The 21513-nt window shown below is 53.7% G+C and overlaps 3 protein-coding genes across 5 annotated transcripts in view; 1 reads left to right on the top strand and 2 right to left on the bottom strand.

Moving 5' to 3' along the window:
• The window catches only part of Spns2 (SPNS lysolipid transporter 2, sphingosine-1-phosphate), a 37943-nt gene extending 36174 nt beyond the window's left edge, over nucleotides 1-1769 (top strand). For both annotated transcript variants that reach the window (XR_006074722.2, XM_076542839.1), the window contains exon 13: nucleotides 299-1769. The gene's annotated coding sequence lies outside the window, so the exon portion shown is untranslated. The remainder of the gene's footprint in view (nucleotides 1-298) is intronic.
• Mybbp1a (MYB binding protein 1a) lies at nucleotides 1635-13869 on the bottom strand. Its single transcript, XM_006992202.4, has 26 exons — nucleotides 13604-13869; nucleotides 13390-13485; nucleotides 12747-12830; nucleotides 12580-12654; nucleotides 12372-12479; nucleotides 11354-11529; nucleotides 11096-11263; nucleotides 10883-11000; nucleotides 9981-10276; nucleotides 9650-9760; nucleotides 9109-9234; nucleotides 8809-8976; nucleotides 8621-8720; nucleotides 6617-6713; nucleotides 6385-6536; nucleotides 6097-6183; nucleotides 5850-6002; nucleotides 5600-5773; nucleotides 5364-5524; nucleotides 4655-4898; nucleotides 4433-4564; nucleotides 4274-4342; nucleotides 3714-3827; nucleotides 3427-3528; nucleotides 2711-2859; nucleotides 1635-2605 (listed from the first exon to the last, which is right to left on the bottom strand). The coding sequence occupies exons 1-26, from the start codon at nucleotides 13793-13795 to the stop codon at nucleotides 2014-2016; spliced, it is 4044 nt and encodes a 1347-aa protein (XP_006992264.1). The 5' UTR covers nucleotides 13796-13869; the 3' UTR covers nucleotides 1635-2013.
• Nucleotides 13870-15686: 1817 nt separating this feature from the next.
• On the bottom strand, nucleotides 15687-19157 carry Ggt6 (gamma-glutamyltransferase 6). 2 transcript variants are annotated; one of them, XM_076542838.1, is made up of 5 exons: nucleotides 18408-18668; nucleotides 17595-17797; nucleotides 17385-17498; nucleotides 16929-17137; nucleotides 16388-16621 (listed from the first exon to the last, which is right to left on the bottom strand). In XM_076542838.1, the coding sequence occupies exons 1-5, from the start codon at nucleotides 18548-18550 to the stop codon at nucleotides 16538-16540; spliced, it is 753 nt and encodes a 250-aa protein (XP_076398953.1). In that variant the 5' UTR covers nucleotides 18551-18668; the 3' UTR covers nucleotides 16388-16537. The 2 variants fall into 2 exon arrangements, with proteins under 2 accessions (XP_006992261.1, XP_076398953.1); XM_006992199.4 differs by having other exon boundaries at nucleotides 15687-17137; nucleotides 18408-19157.
• Nucleotides 19158-21513: the final 2356 nt, after the last annotated feature.

The following is a 21513-nucleotide window of genomic DNA, read 5'->3' as shown; positions in this document are numbered from 1 at the left end:
TGTGGATTTGTGGGAGCTGGCTTCTTCCAGTAAATCAGTCCCCTCCCTTCCCTAGAAGGGCTGGGAGCATAGGTCAGCCCTGCAACTTGCCAGAAACCCTGCTGTCCTCCTAAATCCTCCTGGATGTGACAGGGTGCACCTCCCACCCTGGCCCTCCCGGTGGCCTAGCCCTTGGAGGCTAAAGCTTCCCGTAAACCCAGGGTCACAGGCCTCAGAACCACAGTAGTGGTGAAAGCTAAGGAAGCCAGCTTTGGAACAATTCCCAAAGCTCCACCTCTGACCTGACCCCCTCCCACAGGTGCAGCTGGGACAGCAATGATCTGCAATTTAGATTGGGAGAGGTCCTCCAGCATCCTGGACCTGCAGGACCGTCCCAAAGCTTCCCGTGTGACTCACAGCTGGGTACACACCCTCTTTGGCCCAGGACTGAGTGGCCCTATCTCCAAGAAGCTGCATCCTCAGTTAACATGGAGGACTGTGTGTGCTGGAGCCACTCAGGTGGACACAATTCCAGCCCTGGTTGGGGGACGCAGGGACAAAAGAGAAGTCAGCCTGCAGTGGGCATTTGGGGGAAGCCTGGCCGGCCCTTAGCTCATGTGATCTTGAGGGAGCCCCTATCCTCCCTAGACAATGGGGCCAAGGAGCTGGAGCTTCCTCCATTGCGTGCCTTCCAAGGCGCCCTTCACAGCTTTGAAGAAACAAGTCCTAGGCTGTACACAGAAGACATGACCCAAGTCTCAGGACCTCAGTTCTGGTTCTGAGGTCCCCCAAAAGTTCTGGTGTACAGGGACCACTTCCCCATTCCTAGGCTCTAACCTTGGGGCCGTCAAATTCAGCCTGACCCGTGGAGCTGGGTACCTGCTGTTGGGCCAGTCACCCTGGAGGACACTGTCTCTGCTGTCTTCAGCTGGTTCTTTGCCCGGAGGTTGTTCCCAGGTGGGACCACCCCTTAGAGGACTGCAGCACTGGGGGTGTGCACCCTGGCAGCACCTGCACCAGGGGCTGAGACCTTGAGAACCCACTTCCTCACCCCACCCCCCAACTCCTGCTGTGCCCCAGAAGCCACTCCCCCCTACAGGATGACCTCTTCAATGAGGAGTCAGATTCAGATTTGGCTGCTGAAAGCTGTACCTAGCAGTCCACACTGCTTCTTGGCTTAGGGTATGGAACTGCTGGAGATTTCCCACCAGTGCCTGTAGGTATCATACCCCAATTGACTCTTGGGGGGGGCCAGGCTTTCACCTCAGCCTTTGATCACCCTACTCCCCTGACCCACCCCCCAGCCCCTCACTCCCCTGCAGCCACCTTAGTCACCTCTGGACACTTATCCCCAGCTTCATACTCTTTGCACGTTGTGACCAAGGTGGCTCTGGTCCTGGGGTACTGTTGTAACCTACAGGAAACTTCCAGAACCGGCTTGGACAACAGTCCCCTGTGGCTGTCTTCCACTTGCTGGCTGTGGCTTCAGTGGTGTTAGTTAGTGGTACCCATCCCACCCAAGCTCTGGGGCACCCTGGGGGTTTGGATGTGGGTGGGCGGAGGGTGCTATCCCTTACGACCAGCCTTGCTCCCACCCTAACCCCAGCAGGGGCTCCAGCAATGTTTTCTTGTTGTACAAGAACCAGGTCCAAGTGTTGCCTCCTCTTCCTTCCGGAAGCTGAACCGCTCCTTTATTTTTTAGAGCTGCTGATTGTGAATCTCAGAGTCTTAAGAGAGAAGCCAAATATATATTCCTCTTGTAAATGAAGAAATAAACCTATTTAAATGTTTTGTGGCTCTCCATTGGAACAGCCTGGGAAGGGACAGGACTGAGTATCTAAGCTGGGAACCTTGGCCACACAGCTAGGGCCAGGCCTGCAGTAGATGGACCCTGCCCCTGGAAGGTTGGTAACAGACCCACTCACTGCCCAAAGCCAGAGACTGGTGTCATATACCATGGCAATATTTATTAAAATATTGGTGAAAAAATAGGAGTCTCTTGGGCTGCTGAAGGCAGGGAAGACTACACCTCACTCAAGGCGTCTGCACTTTTCTCCGGGCCACTTTCCTTTTTTTGAGCCCACTCTGCAAGAGGCTAGGGCTCCTGCTAACTAGAGACAGCCTTGCCCTCTTGCGTGGCAGGGCCGACTGGGGGGACTTTCTCAAGACCTCCTTTGTGGGAACAGCCTTCTGGTGATGCTTTTTGCCTTCAGGCTCTATGGGGGACACAGGAGTGGTTCCATTCACCTGTGATAGCTTCTCTTTTTTCTTCTGTAGTTTTGGGGTCTTAGCAGGGGTGCTAGGACTTAGGGTGAGGTTGTTGGGAGTTGGACTCTTGGTGACAGGTGTCCCATTCACCTGGGATGGGGTGTTGGCCTTCACCCTCCTCCTCTTCCTCTTGCCTGTGCTGGGGGGCTGGTCTTTACCAGTAGCAGCAGGTGTAGCATCCGCTGTCACTACATCCTGCCCTGATGCAGCATCCTTTCCTGGTGTGGTATCCTCAGACTTAAGTTTCTTTCGCTTCTTGGTCTCAGGCAAGAATCCCTTCTTCTTCCGCTTCATGCTAATGGGGCTCTGGGACTCGCTAGGAACGGCCTTGGCATTCTTCTTTTCTGACTTGGGACGCCTGTAAGGAAGCAGTAAAATAAAGAGTGAAGTGAGAGTGCAATTATTGTTGGGAGGGCCTTTTTAGCCCCATTCCCAGGGTGTGGGGCCCTCTCCCAGAACATACTGGACTCCTAGCATCTTCATAGCCTGCCAGTAGAGGTCGTAGAGGCGGTTGGAGCCAGAGGAGTGGTTCCCCTGCTGTAGGCTTTGCTGTAGCTTCTGCTGCTTGCTCTGCAGCAAGCCCAAGAGAGAGGTGAGGTCCACAGACAGCTTCTGCAGAGGGAAGGCAGGCTGGAGTAGCAGTGGGTCTTCTACCTGCACCTGGGTCCTAAACCACTTCTGTCTTAAATCATTAGCCTCTCTACCATGGAGGACACAAGGCCCCGACCTAGCATTCTGTTTCCCTTTCCAAAGCCAGGGGCCCAAGTCCCCGCTTTTTCAGCTCCTAGTCCCCTATAAAGGTGGTTCCAGACTAGAGAACCCAGCAGCCCATTTCCAGTGGCCTCCTGGAGCCCATGAGTAACTCTTACCCCTCACTGGCCTCACCTTACCACTCCCCCTTCCTGCCTAGAAACCTGGCTTCCTTCCAAACTGCTGCCCATCTGGGCTCATCTCTAGCTCTTCTCACTTTTCAGTTTTCTGATACATGGTGAGCCAGCCTCACCCCAGTCTGCCAGGTCCAGATGTGACCTTCTACCTTTAGAAGTAATCACTTCTATCAACACAGCAGCACTGCAATCTTTTAAAAGCCCAGATTCTGCCCCCTGGAAAGACGACTGTCAGAACCCTGATGTGATGTCTATTCCATCTGGGGCACTGATTCTTGGGCGGCTGCCTTACCTCATGATTGACTGTCCTGAAGAGAGTGTTCAGCAGCTCCAAGGTGGACAGCTCCCTCTGGTGCTCCCCCTTGCTCTGCGCCTCTCCAAGTGTCTGCAGGGTCTATGGAGGAAGGCCAACACTGAGGCACTTCTGAGAACTGCCGAAGGCCTTTCCACATCCCTCATAGCAGTGGCCCAGAGGGAGGAAATGTTTCTGGGGACTAGCTAGTTTGCACAACCCACTCTGGAACCTCAAGTTCCAAGAAACCTGGGGTGAGTTCATGGTGGGAGCTTCACAGCTGTTACCTGGGCAACCTTTGCCAAGACCTGGCCAATCAGCTGCTCCCACTCAGGATCCTCAAAACATACTCTCAGCTCCCGTGCAGACAGGGTCTTCTGGAGCAGCAGGCACGCCTGGGCCTGCACCAAGGAGAATGTAGTCAGCAGAAGCCCCAGCATGCCAGGTGAAGGCTCAGAAACCACAAGCTTGGGCTCCTGCCCGTGCTGGGCCTTACAGCCATCAGTTCCTCTCTTCTCATGTGGCTAAAGGGCTGCTGAGATCTCAAGAGGCAATGGTCCCACCTGAATAGACCTCATGCTGGGACAGCCCCTGGCCCTTACTGACTTAAGTCTCTCTCTAGCCTGCCTGATAGCCCTGGCATCTAAGCAGACAAAGGGTGCCCTCTTGTGCAGGTCAGGCCAGAGATGAAATCTAGCAGTGCTGGAGGCCTTGAGCTAGACAGTAAGGTTCCCCAAGTTCCTCTGTGCCGACAATGTGCTGCACCATGCACAGCCAAGGTCAGTGAAGCGGGTCTCTTAGGCCTCGGTGAGAAGGCTGCACAGGTCATCATCTAGACAGACCTTACCTGATGGCGGGGCCGCGACGGGCCAGCCACATGCTGGACCAGGATGGGGAGTAAGTTCTTACAGATCACCTAGGGATTAGGGAAGGACAGGGACCATTAGTTAGGGGGGGGACTGGGCCAGGCAGGGTTCCCAAGAGGCAGGCTGGCTCCCGCACTTACCGGATATCGGGAGAAGAGGCTGAGGAACATGGGGACAGTGAGTGGGCTGTTACGCTTGGTCAGAAGAGATTCCAGCGCTGTTGAGTACACCCGGGTCACAAAGTCCAAGTCCAAACAATTGGCAGCCTGGGCCTGGTGAGAGAGCTGGGGTGAGACGGGAGCAAGGCACAGAAGGCTGAGGGTGAGTCTGAGAAGAACTGCCAGGGCTGGCCTCTGGCTCACCTCCGGGTCCTTGGGTTCAGACTGGGTGTCAGCTCCCCGTAGCTTCCGACCGTCCTGGGGCCTCCTGGCAGCGTTGCCCTTGAGGACCCGCAGCAGGTACAGAGAGGCGTTGAAGTAGTAGAGGGCTACGGAGGCGTCAGCCTGGCTGCCAGCCTGCTGCACAAGCCGCTCCACTTGGGCATGCAGAGCCTCTGCACAGGGCCCCACCTCGTGGCAGTAGTGGCGGGCTCGGCACAGATGATGCCTGTGAGCGGGCGGGTGGGCGGGGCAAGCTGGTCAGAGGGTGCTCTCCACCTTGCTCTGCCATGCACAGCAAGAGAAGCAGCTCTAAGTACCACTGCATAGGTTAGAAAACTGACTTAGAGATGGACAGGGACTTGGCCCAGGAGCTGAACACCTCTGACCTGACCCACCTCTCTCTCTGTATCTGTTTGGTGGGACAGTGGCCTCAGACTCTGTAAAGCAAGTTCTATGTGCTCAGGGATATATGGACAGGCAGGGCCAAGGACAAACCAGTCTGAACAGGTAGCGTGATCTGGACTGGCATAGTGTTGTTGTGTGGGAGACAGCCCTGCCCTCTTATCAGAACTCCCAACTACTGTAACACTGACGGCTGGATGGGACCAGAGTGTCAGGAACCCTGCTCGAGGCACAGGGAGCACAAAGCATGCTCAGGGACTGTGTGTCACCCACGGGCACGTGCACTCACATGAAGATGCGGGCAGTCTTGTGCAGGAGGTCCTGCTCCTGCTTGGTGGAGCCCTTGCTGCGCATGCTGTGCTGGATCATGCTCAGCAACGGCTCAAGTAGTTCCAGGATCAGGGGGTGCTCAGGCTGCTTGGTCACCAGGACTTCAATCAGGTCCAGTACCTGTGGCCAGATGCCTGGGAGTCAGCCCATGCAGGAGCACAGGGGAGGCGCAGGAGCAGCACCTGCTGCACTCACCCGGATCTGGAAGTCCCGTCGGAGCTTCTTCTCCTTCTGCAGCTTGTTCTTCTCCTCTTTCCGGGCCTGGATGCGCAGCTTCTGCTCTGCAAATAGGCTGGCCAGGTTCTGGTCCAGGGCCATCATAGCCTCATCCCCAAGCTCCTCCTCCTCCTCCTCACTGTCCACTCCACCCTGAGGTAGAGAAGCACAGCCATCAGCCTGGCCTTAGGTAGGTGGACAAACGCCCTCTCCCCTGGCTCCTGCTCACCAGTGCATTTCCAGCTTGCAACACTTCCATCAGCTGCTGCCGAAAGCCCGGATCCACATCCTTATCACGATCCTCCTCTTCACTCTCTTCCCCATCCTCGCTATCCACGTCACTCTCTGAGTTCTTATTGTCTTCACTATCTAAGTCTTCATCCTATGGGTGGGAAGCAGGTAAGTCACACCTTCTCAATGACGCCAGTGACTTATCTCCAGCCACCCATCCTACCTTGCACCTCACTGATAAGTACCTCTCCATCCTTCAGCTGCTTCTCATCGGTATCATCGGTGACCACCACATTGTCATCCTCATCCTCATTGGTCTCGGGGTTGAGCACCTGAGGAGAAGTCCCAGACCACCACTGCACTTGCTGCCCCAACTGCCCACCTTCCCCAGTTCTCTCCTGCAGTCTCTTCTATCTTGGCCAAAGGCCCCATCACCCCAGGGGGAAAACAGAAGATGGGACGATAACACATACTCCCACTACATCTCAGTGGACCCATCTTACAATCTTATTTCCCCAGAGGCCCCAACTCACAGCCAGGATTAGCTGCAGACCACGTGGAGTAAGGTGGGAACAGATATGGCCAAACACGTTCCGGACCACCTGGCGCATCAAGTTGCTGGGTTGAGCCAGCAGGGACAGCAAGATCTCTACCATCACCTCCACCCACACTGGTTCCTGGGAGGCTACAAGTGGGAAAGCAGATTTAGGCCGAGCAGGACACAGGTAGCCTGGCTGCCCAGCCTGCCCCAGGACAATGACACACCTTTGGCCTTAGAGCGTGATCGACGGGGATTCTGCTCCATACTTTTCTTGATGCAGGTCTGGATGTCACCTAGGACATCACAACTCTCTGTAGGGGACTGTGGGTGGGACAAGGCAGAAGTCAGAAAGGAATGGAACCAGAGTCCTCAAGTAGGCCAGACACTGGCCCATCCTGGCCAGTCACTCTTACCATTCAGAATGGGCACCTGAGAGCCGCCCAAGAGCCTTTTTTTTTTTTTTGTTTTTTCAAGACAGGGTTTCTCTGTGTCGCTTTGCGCCTTTCCTGGGACTCACTTGGTAGCCCAGGCTGGCCTCGAACTCACAGAGATCCACCTGGCTCTGCCTCCCGAGTGCTGGGATTAAAGGCGTGCGCAATCACCACCCAGCCTCAAGAGCCTTTTTTGCACCTTGTGCAGAGTCAGGAGATCACAGAGCCCAAGTTCCCCATCAACATCCACACACAGTCAAGGCTGACAAAGACACTCAGAGCCACAGGACCAGCAAATGCCAACCTCAGATTGTTGAGCTATCCTTTCACTCCTGGTTTTACACACACACACTTGAAAACCATTAGTTTTAATTAGATTTAAATGCATCTTGCTGGGAATAACCTGGTACCTAGAAAGCAGTCTTTTGCTTGATAATGCTGTGAGCAGAGGCAGGAGCTCATGCCTTGGCCAGAGGTCTCTAGCTCCCTGGCTTTGAGAACTGTAGGTGCCTACTCTGGACTGTTCCTTTCCTCTATGGGTTTGATAAACATGAACTACAATTTCTTCTGCCAGTCAAGTTCAGAGATGCAGGGGTCTGGGAACGGGAACATGTATCTGAAAACCACAGGCTTGTTGCTAACAAGAGTCCTATACACCCAGGCCCCCAAGACCTGACACAATCTTTATACAAGAGCCTCAGTGGTCTAGTGAGATTATCCAAGAGGGCAACAGCACCTGTTGGCAAACCTGGGTTTAATCCCCATCACCCACAGGCGAGACCTAAACTCCCAAGTCCTCTGACCTCCACTATGGCACAGAACACCACACAAAATAATTGTAAAATGTTAGTTAAAACATCAAAGCTTCTGCCGGGCGGTGGTGGCACACGCCTTTAATCCCAGCACTCGGGAGGCAGAGCCAGGCAGATCTCTGTGAGTTCGAGGCCAGCCTGGGCTACCAAGTGAGTTCCAGGAAAGGCGCAAAGCTACACAGAGAAACCCTGTCTCAAAAAAAAAAAAAAAAAAAATCAAAGCTTCTTATAAGAAAAACTGGGGGGTGGGGGGAGAGAGATAGGTTCTAGAAGGCCCAAGACTGGAAAGCATATGAACTGCAGAATGTGATATATTGGGAAACTGTGGCAGGCCACAAAGCCTTTGCTGAGACATTACCAGCTTCAGGCATGACTGTCCCTTGCTTTGGGGTGAGGGGAAGCCCTCAGAGTTACATATTAAAAACCTGGGCCCCCGGGTGGCGGTGGCGCACGCCTTTAATCCCAGCACTCGGGAGGCAGAGCCAGGCAGATCTCTGTGAGCTCAAGGCCAGCCTGGGCTACACAGTGAGATCCAGGACAGGCACCAAAGCTACACAAAGAAACCCGAGGGGTGGGGGGGCGGCAAACCTGGGCCCCATTTCTCAGTGACTAGCGTCCTGGGTGTCAGACTGGCCTCCCTCCTGCAGGGGGCAGCACTTTCTTTTATATCCATCATTTCCAATCAGTAAATCATGTCTAGGAGGGCCTGTGGGACTCTTAATCTCAGCAACTGGAGGTGTGGCCCAAAGCAGGCTACTCTGCTTCTGGCACCTGGCAAATACATGGAAGCCCTACACAGAAAGCTGGGATGCTGGCTGGTGCCTATGTGGATGGAGTGGTTTTTTTCCCCTTGAGCTGTAACTTTTGTTTAGGGAATCCAACTTCCACCTCCATCTCCCACCGCCCCAAAGCCTCTCAGTAGGGGTGGCCCCACGGTGCCTCAGAACTCCAGGCCCCAAGCTCCTTTCTCTACAGACCACAATACCTTGAAGAGGTGGAGGCCCACCAGAAGCAGCAGGTGCTGGAAGGCAACGGCCCTGGTCTCTGAGGAGCGGGCCTCTAGTTCCTTCAGAGTACTCATCATCCTGGGGGGAAGGCATGGGCACATTTGCAGGCCCCAATGACAGACAGGCAGGGTACCCTCCTCCACCCCCAAAAGTCCCATGCCCTCACTGGTCCCAGGCCTGGCGCTGCTGTGTTGTGAAGGGTGTCACAATGGTCACGTTGCGGCTGTGGTTCAAGAGCATGTCTGCCAACTGCACCAGGCGGTAAGTCCAGGGCTTCCCACTTTCGTTCAGGTCTGGTGTCTGCCTAAACTTCACACTGAGGGTCTGCAGCAGGCTAGGTTAAGGGGGAGGGAGGGTTTAAAAGATGCACTGGCATACCCAGCCCCTGGACCCACCAGGCTCTCTGACCTTGCTCCCAGCTCAGGAAAGAACAAGTGTCCCCATCTTCTAAGTGGCACAGGCCTACCTGAAGAAGGCACTAACGATGACACTTCGGTTCCGGTCATCCAAGGGGAAGGAGAACTGTTGCTTTGTCTCTGGGATCTGGGGAGTGGACTTCTTTGTCTTGAAGAAGGCGTGGAACAAGCAAAACCTGGGAGGACAACCCGCACTGGCATGTTTAGACTCCCTCAGCTGCACCATGCAAGGCCCCTTCTCTGCTTTGACCCTCTGAACACAGGTAGGTGACCTGAGTTGGAGCAGCAGAACCTGTCCCCTGGAGCGGACAGAAGCTGGCTAGCATGGGGCAAAAGGCTTGCAGATACCGATGGGCAAAGACTGCCTGTAGAATCCATACATCAAGTCTGAACCTTTGGGGCCCCCCAGTTCTACACCTTCTGGGTCTCTTTCCATCACAGGCTAAGGTACTCCACCGATTCTCCTTGGTCTATTCCCTACTAACAACTTAACCTGAAGGCTTCTGGCTCCAGGGGAACCCAAACAAGGACCAGGCAACGGGCCTCATTCCATGGCCATGCCATCCACAGGGAGGCTAGCTCCCCACACACCTGGCTACTTGATCGACCACAGCATCATCCTTCTCTAGGTGCAGATGTTCCACGAGGCTGACCAGGCGGTGGATGATCCACTTCCGGAGCCGGACTACAGATCGTTCTGGCCTGGGAGCATGAGCAGGTCACATAATTCAAACATGACGATTAAAAGCAGGATGCTCCTCTGCCCTGTTGTGGCAGGGCCACCCACACTCCACTCCAACCTCCAAATACCAATCAGGAAACACCAAGGCCACCTTCAAGAACTTTCCAATCCTCCCCACTCTAGTTTGAAGCCATGCCACTCAGGGGCTTGGGCTCTCAACGCTCCTGACACGTTACTCACACATTGAGCGAGGCATCCTGTGCTCTCTTCTGGTTGGCAGTGCTGAAGTCCACCAGGGAATCCAGGTCAGGCTGGAGGAACATGTCCCGCAACCAGGCCACATAGCTCTGCAGGGCTTTACTACTCAGTAACCGTGTGACCCGCCAGAAGGTAGGCATGACGGGAAGACCCTGGTTGGTGATGGATGTGAAGGCCACCATCATGGCAAACTGCCGCTCAGGGTCATCCTGGCACCCCTCCAGGAAGGTGCTCACATATGTACTTATCTCTGGGATGAACTTGAACAGGTTTTGGGGCTGCAAGAGATGAGCAAGAGGTCGGGTTACCAGTGTGAAGATTCCAACATCACCACCTTCCTACCACTCCCTTTCTAGGTTAAACCCAGGGCTAGGAACCTCCTCCAAGTCTACAGCAGGGCGGAGGCTAACGGTGCCACAGTTCCATCAAGGCCTCTCTAATCTCTGACCCCTCAAATCCCTACAGCCCCAGCTCAAGAAGGTCCCCATCTGCCTCAAAGATTGAGGACAAGGTATTTTCCTGATTTGATGAGGCATGGGGGGAACCTGGGTTCAAATCCTGACTTACTAGTACCTAGCTGTGCCACCCTGGGACTCAAAATCCACCAATTTCCACGTGACTGCCATGTGCCAACCCTTTGTACTGGGCCCCCGCTATCACTGTCTTATGGATGGCAGGCACAAAAATGCAGAACACACCGGAGACACACCAGACACTGTTCTCATCAATGTGACCCCAGCAGAGAATTCCAGATAGACAGATGGCGGGCTGGGTCTGCTAGTGAGTGGGCCTCAGGACAAAAGGGCCTGATCACTGGTCAAACTCTTATACAGTCCCCAGTCCTGTCACACATCTTCAGAGATGACACATGGGACGACACCTACCTTAGAAATGACCATGTGCTCCCCAAAATGGCGGATCAAGTCTCCCCTCATCACCAGGTGCAGCTGCTCTTCGGACAGCAGAGGCAGGGATGCCCCCAGCAGGCGGAAACACATGTAGCTAAGGAGGGTTGGGGCAGTCTGGTCAGAGACCCTGTTCTTTGGGGTGGACACGTCCCACCCAGACTGGAGCAGAGGTTAGTGCCACACACACACCTGGTTGACCAGCATGGCTTCTTCAGCAGCCCCTGCTCCAAAATCTCCTTCCAGAACAGCGTGAATTTGTTCTCCTTCAGTGCCAGGCGGAGCAGGTCCAGAGCCACGTCCGGCAGCTTATGCTCCTTCCTTACAGAGTTGGCCGCCATCCTCAGCACGTTCACCAGACTATGGAGGGCAAAGGGGACTCAGTCAGCACTGCTTAGAGGACGAGGGTTCAGGACGCCCCCAGGGAGAGCCCACCCACTCTCCTCAAACCTGGGAATATTCTCTTCTGAGAACAGGTCAACTGAGCCCATCAGTGACTCAAGCTTTGCTGGCACTCTCTGCTGAGCCAAGAGGAAGAGCTCCAGGTACTTAGGGGAGCTGAGGATCACTTTCAAGTCCCCCTTGAGGACCTTTGGCAGGATCTCCTGGAACATGGACTCTGGGACCTGGAGTGGGAGCACAGGTGAAAAGGTGGCTCTCCTGGCATCTTATTTCTCCCTCTGGGTCTTGTTCTACCCATGGGCTTTAAAAAAACCCTGCTATTTATTATGTATACAGTGTTCTGCCTACATGTCACAAGAGGTCACAAAATCTCATTATAGATGGTTGTGAGCCACCATCTCTGCAAGAGCAATCAGTACTCTGGTCATCTCTCCAGCTGCTGCCCCCCCCCCCCCACGGGGTTTTGATACACCTCCACCAGCCAACTTGCTGAACGTCAGACCCGTAAGAAAGCTCTGGCCATCCATCCCCAGCATCCTAGATAGCTAACTAGCCTGGGGCTCCATTTATAATTATTCCTTTTGTTTTTTAGAGGACCAGCCTGTTTCTTATCCGAGGAGCCCTATGTGAGGAGCGGCAACTTGAATTCTGGTCCTTCTCTATTTGTGCAGAAAGGCCCAAACAGGGATGAGCTAGTAGAAAATGATTCATGTGAACCTGCCTCAGTCTCCCAAGTAGGGCAGTACAGAGCCAGGCTTGACCAATATAACTATGGCAAATGTATTCAGACTGCCTTCTGTACATTCAGGCATTGACAAACACTGTTCCAGACTCTCACTAACCAACACAGAAACCACAACAGAGAGCTATGGAGCATCTGAAGTGCCTAACTGAATGGAGATACGCCATGAACCTGAAAGACAGGCAGGACTTAAGATACGTGGTGACCCAAAAAGGCTCTTTACACCAGTCGCATGGTTAAACCATCTGTCTTGGTGTTCTTGTGTGCTAACCCAAATCTTCTCAGTGTTTCCAAAACCAGACAGCATGACGTGTGATCCCGTACCTCAGAGAGGATGTCCACCAGGACCTTTATCGGCTGCCCCTGTAAGTGGTTGTAGTGATGGGACAGGATCTTCAGCAATCTCACCGACTTCATCAGGGCATCCTGGTCCTAGTACACAGAAAACAGGGTGTGTGAACAGGGCACACTATTGTCTGTTCCCCGCCAACCCTAAACCAGCCCCCTTGCCTCCTGTACCCAAAGCGCTCACCTTCACCAGGCGCCCTGACTGAAAGAGAGCTAGCACTCCAAACAGGTTTGCAAAGAGAGCGGGTCTCATCATCGCCTAGAAAGAGATCCCAAACACGGGTGATGAGGGTCCATCACCCCACCGGTACCTGTTCAGGGATGGGCTGGTCTGTCTGGGACCACACTCACCTTGTTCACGGTTTGCAGATTGTATTTTTCTTGCATCTGACTCAGAATGCTGCACAAGGGAATGTCTTCAAAAGACTGCAACAGCTGCCGGTGAACCAAAAGGAGCTCTGAGGAGCGGCCCCGCGAAGTGACACCACCCCGAGTCAACTCGCCTTCCTCTGTGGTCCCCCTGCATCATTGTGGTCACTCCTCCCATCTCTCACCACACGTTCTCAGGGATAATCTACTGCGTTTATGGGACCAAATTTTGCATTGAGCCCCATCTCCACCAGGGCTTCCGAAGGCCCAGAATGCTCATCTTTACTTCCTGAAAAACCCATCCTATCCACACATCCTGCTCCGAGACGTCTTGAGGCAAACTCTACGGGACAGTCTTCATTGCTCTTTCTTGTACAAGCTGCCGAGTGGCCTGTCATCAGTTAGGTTCCCAACCTAGAGAGGGGTCCCTAACTTTGCAGAAACCAACCTCAAAGTTCACTACTTCCAATAACTGTAGCTAATATACGCCTGCTAAACATGTATCAGAAAGAAAACTTCAGAAGCCTCGCGGGTTTCTCCTTACCCAGCAGCTGCGGTGCCCCCTATCCTTACACCCCACCTTTTGCCCAGCGTGGTTGCGCCCTTGCCAGACGCACCGCCTCACCTGTGCCAGCGCCAGGCTGTAGCAGGGCCGAGCGGCTTCTCGGCCCACCCCAAGCCCAGTGACCAGGCGCTTCAGGGCGTATTTCATCTCCGAACCCTGCGGAACCAAGGGCACCCCTAGTGTTAACAGTGACCCGGGGGCCCACCCCTGCCCCCTTGCATCTAGAGCCGCGACTGCGTCCGCACCCCCCCCCCCGCCCGCCCCGCCATCATACACTGGGCCTTGTGCGCAAGTACTCCAGCAGCTTCTCCGTGGCCTGGAGCCGCGTTTCCTGCTCCGGCTTCGCGATGTCCCAGAAGAAGTCCAAGAACTCGCGGCTGTGCTCCAGCAGGCCGCGCCGCTCATCTTGGGCCGCTTCTGCTGGAGACGCAGGCTCAGCTTTCGCGGGGCTCTTCATCTCCGCCATGCTGCGCGGAACACGTGGTCTCAGAAGACGGTCTCTTCCAGGTCAGGTCCCGGCGCGTGCGCACTGGGACGGCCGGCTGGGGGCGGGGCCTGGTGGGACAGGCGTGGTCGGGAGTGGGGCGGGGCAGGTCCCGCCTTTCCGGTCTGGCCGTGGAGCGGCGTTTAGTACTCACACACGCGTGGGGGTTGAGTGCTGCATTGGTACTTTCCTTTACGCTGCCGGCGCAAACGAATCCACTAAAAAGCCGCGGTACGGTACCCTCCCAGACCTCCGTCTGCTCGCGAGCCATCCCATGATACCCGTGCAGCCCCTATTTCGCGCCTACTGTGTGCTCCGAAACAAAGCCACGGCTTTCCGAGGACTTCCTTTCTTGTGGGAGGAGATGGTTGATGAACAAGTAGCCAAATACATTTAAAACGATAATTATGAAAATAAAAACCGTAGGGACCAGAGCCCTTTAAATATTAAAATATATGAAAACATCGCCTGTTAAAAAGCCTTGGTAATTAAAAAGAACATTCAATAGATCCTAAGATCCTATGTAAGAACTTAGTCACTTGATGAGACTATAACGAAACTGACATGTGGGCTGACAGCTGAGGGACAAGGTGGCCTCAACTGTCCCCTTGGGCAAAAATCTAAGAGGGGACAAACCAGTAGGCCAAGGACATTGCTTCTACAAAGGCCCCTCTTCCACAAAGGTGAGGAATGAGGCCAATGAGGGGACAGGGACGCAGGTGCCTGGAAAGCGAGGTTGCATAGGACCCCAGGCCAGGGTCAAGAGTTCAGACTTTCTTCTGAGTGCCCAGGGAAGGATTTATATCGGATTTACATGTTTAAAAGATCAACTGTTGACTGAATGGGCATGGCCTGTGGCTGTAAGTACAGAGAGTGAATTGAGCTGGCGTCGGACCTGGGCTAAGCTGGTCAGAGTGGATGATGAACTGGGTCAAAGGAGAAGAATAGCTAGAGAGGACGCCAGGCTAAAAGCTGAAATGATTGAGTAGATGTTGGGATCATTGCCTAGGGGTGTTTTGTTTGAGATAGGTGCAGTTGGTGTAATCAAGAGTTCTCCTGGCTTGGGACTGGGGATATGGTGTGGTAGTAGAGTACCTGCCAAGCATGCCAAGGCTCTAAATTTGATCTCCAGCTCAACAAAACAAAACAATTAGCTGAGTGTGTTGGTGGTCTATGTTCCTGGGTCAGACTGGAGTGAGATTCTGCCTTAAAAAACAAATTACAGGGGCTGGGGAGATGGCTCATTGCTTAAGAACACTTACTACTCTTGCCAAGGACCTAAGTTTAGTTCCCAGCACCCATATAGCAGCTCACAGCTATAACTCCAGTTCCAGGGGGATCCAAAGCCCTCTTCTGGCTCCTCAGACGCAAGATGCATGTGTTTTGCGTGCACATATGTAGTCAAAACACTCACATGAAATGAAAACATCTTTTTTTTTTTTTAATTAAAAAATTAAACCCTCAAGACATTAAATCGGAGTTACCTTTTACTTTGTCAGGTAGGGGAAGTGCTACTGGATGTCCTTGCCCTTGGCCTGAGGAACTATTTCTAGAGGGATGTAGCCCAGGGATCTCAACCCTAGAGGGAAGGTCATGGTCAACCCAATTCCAGCCCTTTATAACTAGCGGCACCTCCTGCTCACTTTCCCAACCCTCCTCTGCTCTGCCGTCGGTTCTACGTGTGAAACTAAAGAGATTTACCTTGCACAGACGGAACCGCAGGAAGCAGAAGGTGGGTGGAGCAGGGGAAAGTTGAAAGACCAGGCTCCACCTGTGTCTGGTGTCCATCTGTGTTGCACATGGCAGATGCCTTGGCATCAGAGATCTCAAAGGATAATGGGAAAGTTAACCAAAAAGCGGGAATGGCACTTGGTCCCTGGGCGATTTGGACTTTATTAGCTTCCATTCCAATTGACAAAGATCAGCAGGGAATGGTCCAATGGAAGGTGGTGCTGCTTACACTGTCCAAAGACTAGCCAGGGGCTGTCAACCTTCCACTGACTTTCCTGAAGGTGAGTTGCACAGTTTCTTTTGCGTCATCCTCTAGGTCCTTATCTGATAGAAAACCCAGCAATTCCGTCAGTGTGGGTACTAGGAAACATGGTTGGACTAGCCCTGGATGCCAGAGCTAGAGCCAGGTAACAGAATGGGATGGAGGGCAGGCTGATGGAGCAGGGAACACATCACAGATACATTCTCTTCATGCACTCATTGCTGCTAGGCCTTCTCTGTCCTGGCTCTCGGGTTCCAGACAACTCCTCCCTCTCCAGATTCTGACCCTCTGTTAATACCCCTGGAAGGGGCAGCAGCCCCTGGGAATACTGGAAACATGGGCATGTTCTGCATGGACTACCACCTGGAGTAGGTTCTCTTGGCCACAAACTTCAGGACTTTCTGTGGGTCTTTGTTGAGCTTGATGCTGGGGCTGCTGTTGGATTTGGGATGCTGCCAGATGATTGAGCAAGGTGCAAGTCATGGCTTTGGCCCCTCTGGATGTTCCCGAAGCCACCAGCCCCAACATATCAGCCTCTGTGTCATCCAGGCTGCCTCGGAGAATGAGTGGACAGGCCCAGGCACTAGGTGCAGATCTGGCTACCAGGTTGCTGAGCAGAACCCCAGTGCTTGGGGACAGGTGTCCAGAACCAAAGGAGCTGTTGATTGAGGAGGTTAGAAGGAGCATAGAACCGCTGCTGTCCACGGTGGCCAGGGCGCTGTTCACTGAGGTCATGGCGGTTGGCAGGAGAGATAGACAGGAAGTGGCGCTGGGTGTCCTGGAGTGAAGGGCAGACTCCAGCAGTTCCAGAAGTTCTGGGCCAGCTGAGGGACCAGGAGTCGTGAACAGGACACCTTGCGGCATGGGAAGCTGCAGGGCAGGCTCTAAGGAGGGCGTGGGCCGAGCAGGGGCCTCCTCTAGCCCCAGGTCTCTGACCAGCAGTCTCAGCAAAGCATCCCCAGCAAGATCTGAGCCTGAGGCCAGGGCTTCCTGGTGCAACACAGCTGCCAGCTTGGGGTTGGTGGCTTGGGCCCCCAGACCCAGTGGGGTCCCGTTGGTGTGGCAGAACAGTGGACAGAGCCCCTTTGTGCCCTGGGCTGCTAGTGCCCTCGCCAGGGGTACATCTACCTCAAAGCCCTTTTGAGCCAGCATGGCCGGCTTGGCCAGCAGGTGTGGCCAGGGCAGGCGGCCGAAGTGTGTGTGAAGCAAACGAAGGGCAGGCAGAGCTGCGGGCAGCCCCAGGCCAGGGGCCAGGGTTTGGGCTGGGCCCGCTGTCAGGGCAGTTGAGTTTCCTGAGGAGCTGTTGTAGAAGAGGCCCCAGAAGGTGGCACCTGTTGGGAGAGACAAAGAGACCACCCAGGGGTCAGAGGCACTGACTGGCGAGGGCCGGGGTCAGGATCCTCCAGCAGACCCAGGTGGAGAAGTAGGAGTTACTGACCAGGCTGGGGTCAAAAGGTCACTCAAGACTAGGGCTGGTGCTCGGATCTTACATCGTTCTCACTAGCTAGTCTTGAGGAGATGGCCACTGACTGGGTCCCAGGTTGGAGTCTTTGTCCAGGGCCCACAGATCACACTGACCTAACCCGGTTGCGTGAGGATGCACCACCGCCAGGCACAAAGCTGCTCCAACTCCAGCATCCACGACATTCCCCCCGGCGACAAGCAGCTCTTGACCCAGCTGAGAACATGTGGCTGCAGTGAGGAAAGGTCTATGTGTGACGGGGAGGTGCCCTGGACCATTGACCGCCCCCCCCCCCCACCAGCCCCAGCCCCAGCCCCAGCACTGACCGGCAGGGCTGATAATGGCTCCGTGGTGGTACACACCAGGGTGATGGGAGTGTCTGCTGGCTGGAGGGGCCGCAGAGCCCAAGTTTCCTTTTGGACTGTCCCTCCTGTGTAGCTGCTTCAGAGCCAGGGAGCTGCTAACGGCTAGCAGCAGCAGGCTGGCCAGCAGGCGGGCCCAGGCTCCTGGCAGCCAAACAACCTTGTTCCTGCAGAAAGGGGAGTCCTGAGCCAGGGAAGGGGGTGGAGGGGCACCCGAGAACCCCAAGAGGACCCGAGGAATGTTTCCCCAAATGGTTTGGGTTTTGCAAGAGTATAAGCTGGCTAAGGAGAGAGATCCCAGGCCCAGGACACTGCGTTGGCAAAGACACAGATGTAGGAAAAAGCTGGGGAAACTGAGGCTGGCTTGGAGGGTGTGTCTACAGAGTCAGAGGCCAGTCAGTTAGAGGGAAGCCTGGAAGGGGCATGGCATACAGGAGAGAGGAGGCTGAGCAGCAGGGCTCAGCCAGGTGTAACCAGGTCCCAACCTGCCTAGCAGGTGCTATGGCATGGGGGTGGGGTGAGGCTGGCAGAGCTGGGACAAGATGGGACTGGCTTGATACAAATGTCCCTTCAGATACCCAGACCTTTGATTGACTGGCTCAGTCCCAGGGTGGGTCTGCAGCCTAGGAGCCCCCCCCCCTCGCCTACTCATCTAGAAAGTCCCTGGAGCTCGGCCGAGTGTGGGATGGCCTGACCCAGCTTAGGGGCTCCAGAGAGAGGAACTTGCCAGCCTCCCAGCCTGAGTTACGGGACTCCCAAGGCCCCTGGATGACTCACCCGGGGGTACTTCGGGATCTCCTTAGGGACAGGACCAGTGGCTCTGCTGTTTCTTCCTCTTCCTCTTCCTCCTCCTCTGACTCCATGCCAGGCTCCCAGAGTTGCAGCTTATGGTAGAGCACAGCTTCTGTGGTGGTATCCATGGCCTGTGCGGCCCCAGGTCTCTGCCGAGAGCCCTGGCGGTTGAGACTGCCAGGTAGGTTGCCAGGTTAAGTAGACAGGCAGGCTGTGGCTGCTGCTGGGTGGCCTTGGGGAAGGGAAGTGGTGAAATGGAGAACAGGTCTGGGCAGGGCGGGGCCGGGGAGGCTGCTAGGAGCTTGCCTCCTTAGGACGTGAGTCTCTCATAGGGGTTCCCCAAAGAACTGCGGCACAGGGGTCACAGTTTATCCAGGTCTAGGATGAGCCCATCACTATAGCCGTAGACCGTAGGGTGGTGGTGGGGGGAGCCTCCTCTTAACCTTTGAGATCCTTAACCAACTCAGGTCCCTAGGGACCGTGGATATGAATTAGAACTAGGATTACAAGGGCGGCTTGGGTGGTGGCTTAGCAACACCAACCAGGTTATATTGTCAGGGGTGTGGCTCCCAGGTAGGGTCATGGTCCAGTCTTACTCTACTGTGAGATCTTGAGAAGAATCTTTCGAAGGCCTCCCCTGGATATGTCATGTGGCTTCTGCCCAGCAGGCGGCATCAGAAACATCTGTGGGGGGGAAAAGTCTGGAAAACGTGGTGGTTCCAATTCCTTCTCCCCGGAATTCGCAGCAAGGTCGCGTTCCAGGGCAACGCGGTGTGTTTTGCCACAGTCCCACGTTGGAACCTACTCAAACACCCATTGTGGGAAAAATGAACCACGTAAGCCACTATCCAGTCGATGGGGTATCTGCAGCAGAGAGAAGGAGCAAGCTACAACCGTGTGTAATATTGCACATGAATCAGAAGGAGCATGGTGAGTGGAAGAGGCCAGGCAGGAAAGGGCACGCATTGTGTGCCTTATGCAAGGCTCAGACCTGGGCAGGACTAGTTAGCTTTTAGAACCTGAGTGGGCTGGAGTATGGAATGGGAACAAGGCATCTGGGAAGCTGGAGAGGTCTGTTTATCCTTCTTTTCTTTTTTTCTTTTTTTTGAGACAGGGTCTACATAGGCCCGACTAGACTAGAACTCACTCTGTACACCAGGCTGGCCCCTAACTCATGGAGATCCATCTTCCTCTGCCTCCCAGTGCTGGGATTTAAGGCGTGTACCCTGGGGAGTGAGCCCAGCCTGGTTGAGGCAGGTCCAGTCCCCTCCTCCCTGCACCAAGGCTGAGCAAAGTGTCTCAGCATAGGCCCTAGGTGGGGGAGGTGGGAATGGGGGGTGGATTGGGGGAGAAGGCTGGGGGGTGGGAGGAGGGAGGACAGGGGAATCCGTGGCTGATATGTAAAATTAAATTAATTATAAAATAAAAATATTTATTTTAAAAAAAGGCATGTACCATCACACCTGGCTGTCCTAATTTTTAAAAAAACCAAACAACTGTTACTGATGTTTAATAGATTAAAAGTTTTTTTGAATTTTTGTTTGCTTGTTTGAGGACAACTTGAGGTTGGTTTTCTCCTTCTATCATTTGGATCCAGGTGACTAAACTTAAGTGGTCAGGCTTGACAGTGAGCCATCTCAGTGGCCCTTCTTTTAATTAATTAATTAATTAATCAATTATTTTTGGAGACAGGATTTCATGTAGCCCAGGCTTCCCTCAACTGAGGGAGGATGGCCTTGAACTTCTGATCCTCCTGCCTTCACTTCGAAATGCTGGGATTATAGGCATACATCACCATGCCTGGCTTAATGATTTAAAAGTTTAATATCAAAATGTAAATGACTTAATTTTTATGTCATACAAAAGCGGGTCCCTTAGACAATGGGCCTTGTCTTTACTGTTAGACAGCCTTTATTTTTATTTGTTACTGTTAGACCCCAAAGTTTAGGGTCTAGAGTGGGCGCCCCAAGAACCCAGACTCCGATCCAGTTGATGCAACAGCAAGAGGTGTTTATTAATGCGCCTGTACAGTCGGGCTCCTCTGCTCCAGAGAGCAAGAGTCGCGCCTATTGTAATCACATGGGTACTTTTAAAGGAAAAACCCACAAAAGCCATAAGATTACATTCCCATACAATTTCGTTTCACAAGATCATGGTCTGATCACAGAGCAGGTACAGTCATGTCCGCATGTACATTTTTCCTGAAACCTCAAGGTGGGTATCAGGGTGGGTGTGGAGTTTACACAAAGGTCACAGTGGTCCTTCCTGGAACACCTGCAACTATCCCAGTCACAGTTGAGCACATCTCTTAACAGAAATCTTTTTACATTGTTACATTGTTGCAGGGGTGGTTGAATAATGGCTGAGTCAGGTTGCCCTTGGAACTAGATTTTTAGTTTCTCATTTCCTGGGACTTGGGGGTGTAAGCCTGATGAGTTAGGGTCTTTCAGTTACAGTGTTTCTAACATGCTGAATCACTACTTTCTCACATGGTGCCCACTAGCTGCCATCCCTACACATTGTCTATTCAAGATTCATAAAGGGATCAAGTCCTTGCAATATTCCCTGGACATGTCTGCTGCATTGAACTTCACTGATAGCTTCTTTTTTTCCTTCTCCTCCTCTCCTCCTCCTCCTCCTCCTCCTCCTCCTCCTCCTCCTCCTCCTCCTCCTTCTCTTTTGTTTTGTTTTTGTTTTTCGAGACAAGGTGTTTCTCTGTGTAGCCCTGGCTGTCCTGAACTCACTCTGTAGACCAGGCTGACCTTGAACTCAGAGATCTGCCTGCCTCTGCCTTCTGAGTGCTGGGATTAAAGGCGTGTGCCACCATGCCCATCCAAGCATAAATTATCTTTTAAAATTCTAGGTATAGGGTTTATAAAGCAATGGCTCGGTAGTTAAGAGCACTTGCTGCTCTTGTAGATGACCTGGATTTGATCCCCAGCACCTAAATGGTGACTCACAACTGTCTGTAACGTCATTCCCAGAGAATCTGATGCCTTCTTTTGGCCTCCTAGGGCACCAGGCATGCATGGCATGTTGTGTTCATACATACATGCAGGCAAAACACTAATAGACATTTAAAATTTCTTTT

The sequence above is a fragment of the Peromyscus maniculatus genome, chromosome 8, assembly GCF_049852395.1.
Source record: "Peromyscus maniculatus bairdii isolate BWxNUB_F1_BW_parent chromosome 8, HU_Pman_BW_mat_3.1, whole genome shotgun sequence".
Taxonomy (NCBI): Eukaryota; Metazoa; Chordata; class Mammalia; order Rodentia; family Cricetidae; genus Peromyscus; species Peromyscus maniculatus.
This window is presented reverse-complemented; position numbering and strand designations above follow the sequence as displayed.

Coding starts and splice junctions, on each gene's coding strand:
- Mybbp1a (XM_006992202.4), bottom strand. CDS start 13,795: ATGGCGGAGATGAAGAGCCCCGCGAAAGCTGAGCCTGCGTCTCCAGCA. Junction 11,530..12,371: donor TGGTGGACATCCTCTCTGAG/GTACGGGATCAC, acceptor CTCCCACTCCAG/GTCCCAGAGTCCATGTTCCA. Junction 2,606..2,710: donor ATGAAGATGCTAGGAGTCCA/GTATGTTCTGGG, acceptor GCTTCCTTACAG/GCGTCCCAAGTCAGAAAAGA.
- Ggt6 (XM_006992199.4), bottom strand. CDS start 18,550: ATGGATACCACCACAGAAGCTGTGCTCTACCATAAGCTGCAACTCTGG. Junction 17,798..18,407: donor AGATCCCGAAGTACCCCCGG/GTGAGTCATCCA, acceptor CCCTTTCTGCAG/GAACAAGGTTGTTTGGCTGC. Junction 17,138..17,384: donor TCCTCACGCAACCGGGTTAG/GTCAGTGTGATC, acceptor CTCTCCCAACAG/GTGCCACCTTCTGGGGCCTC.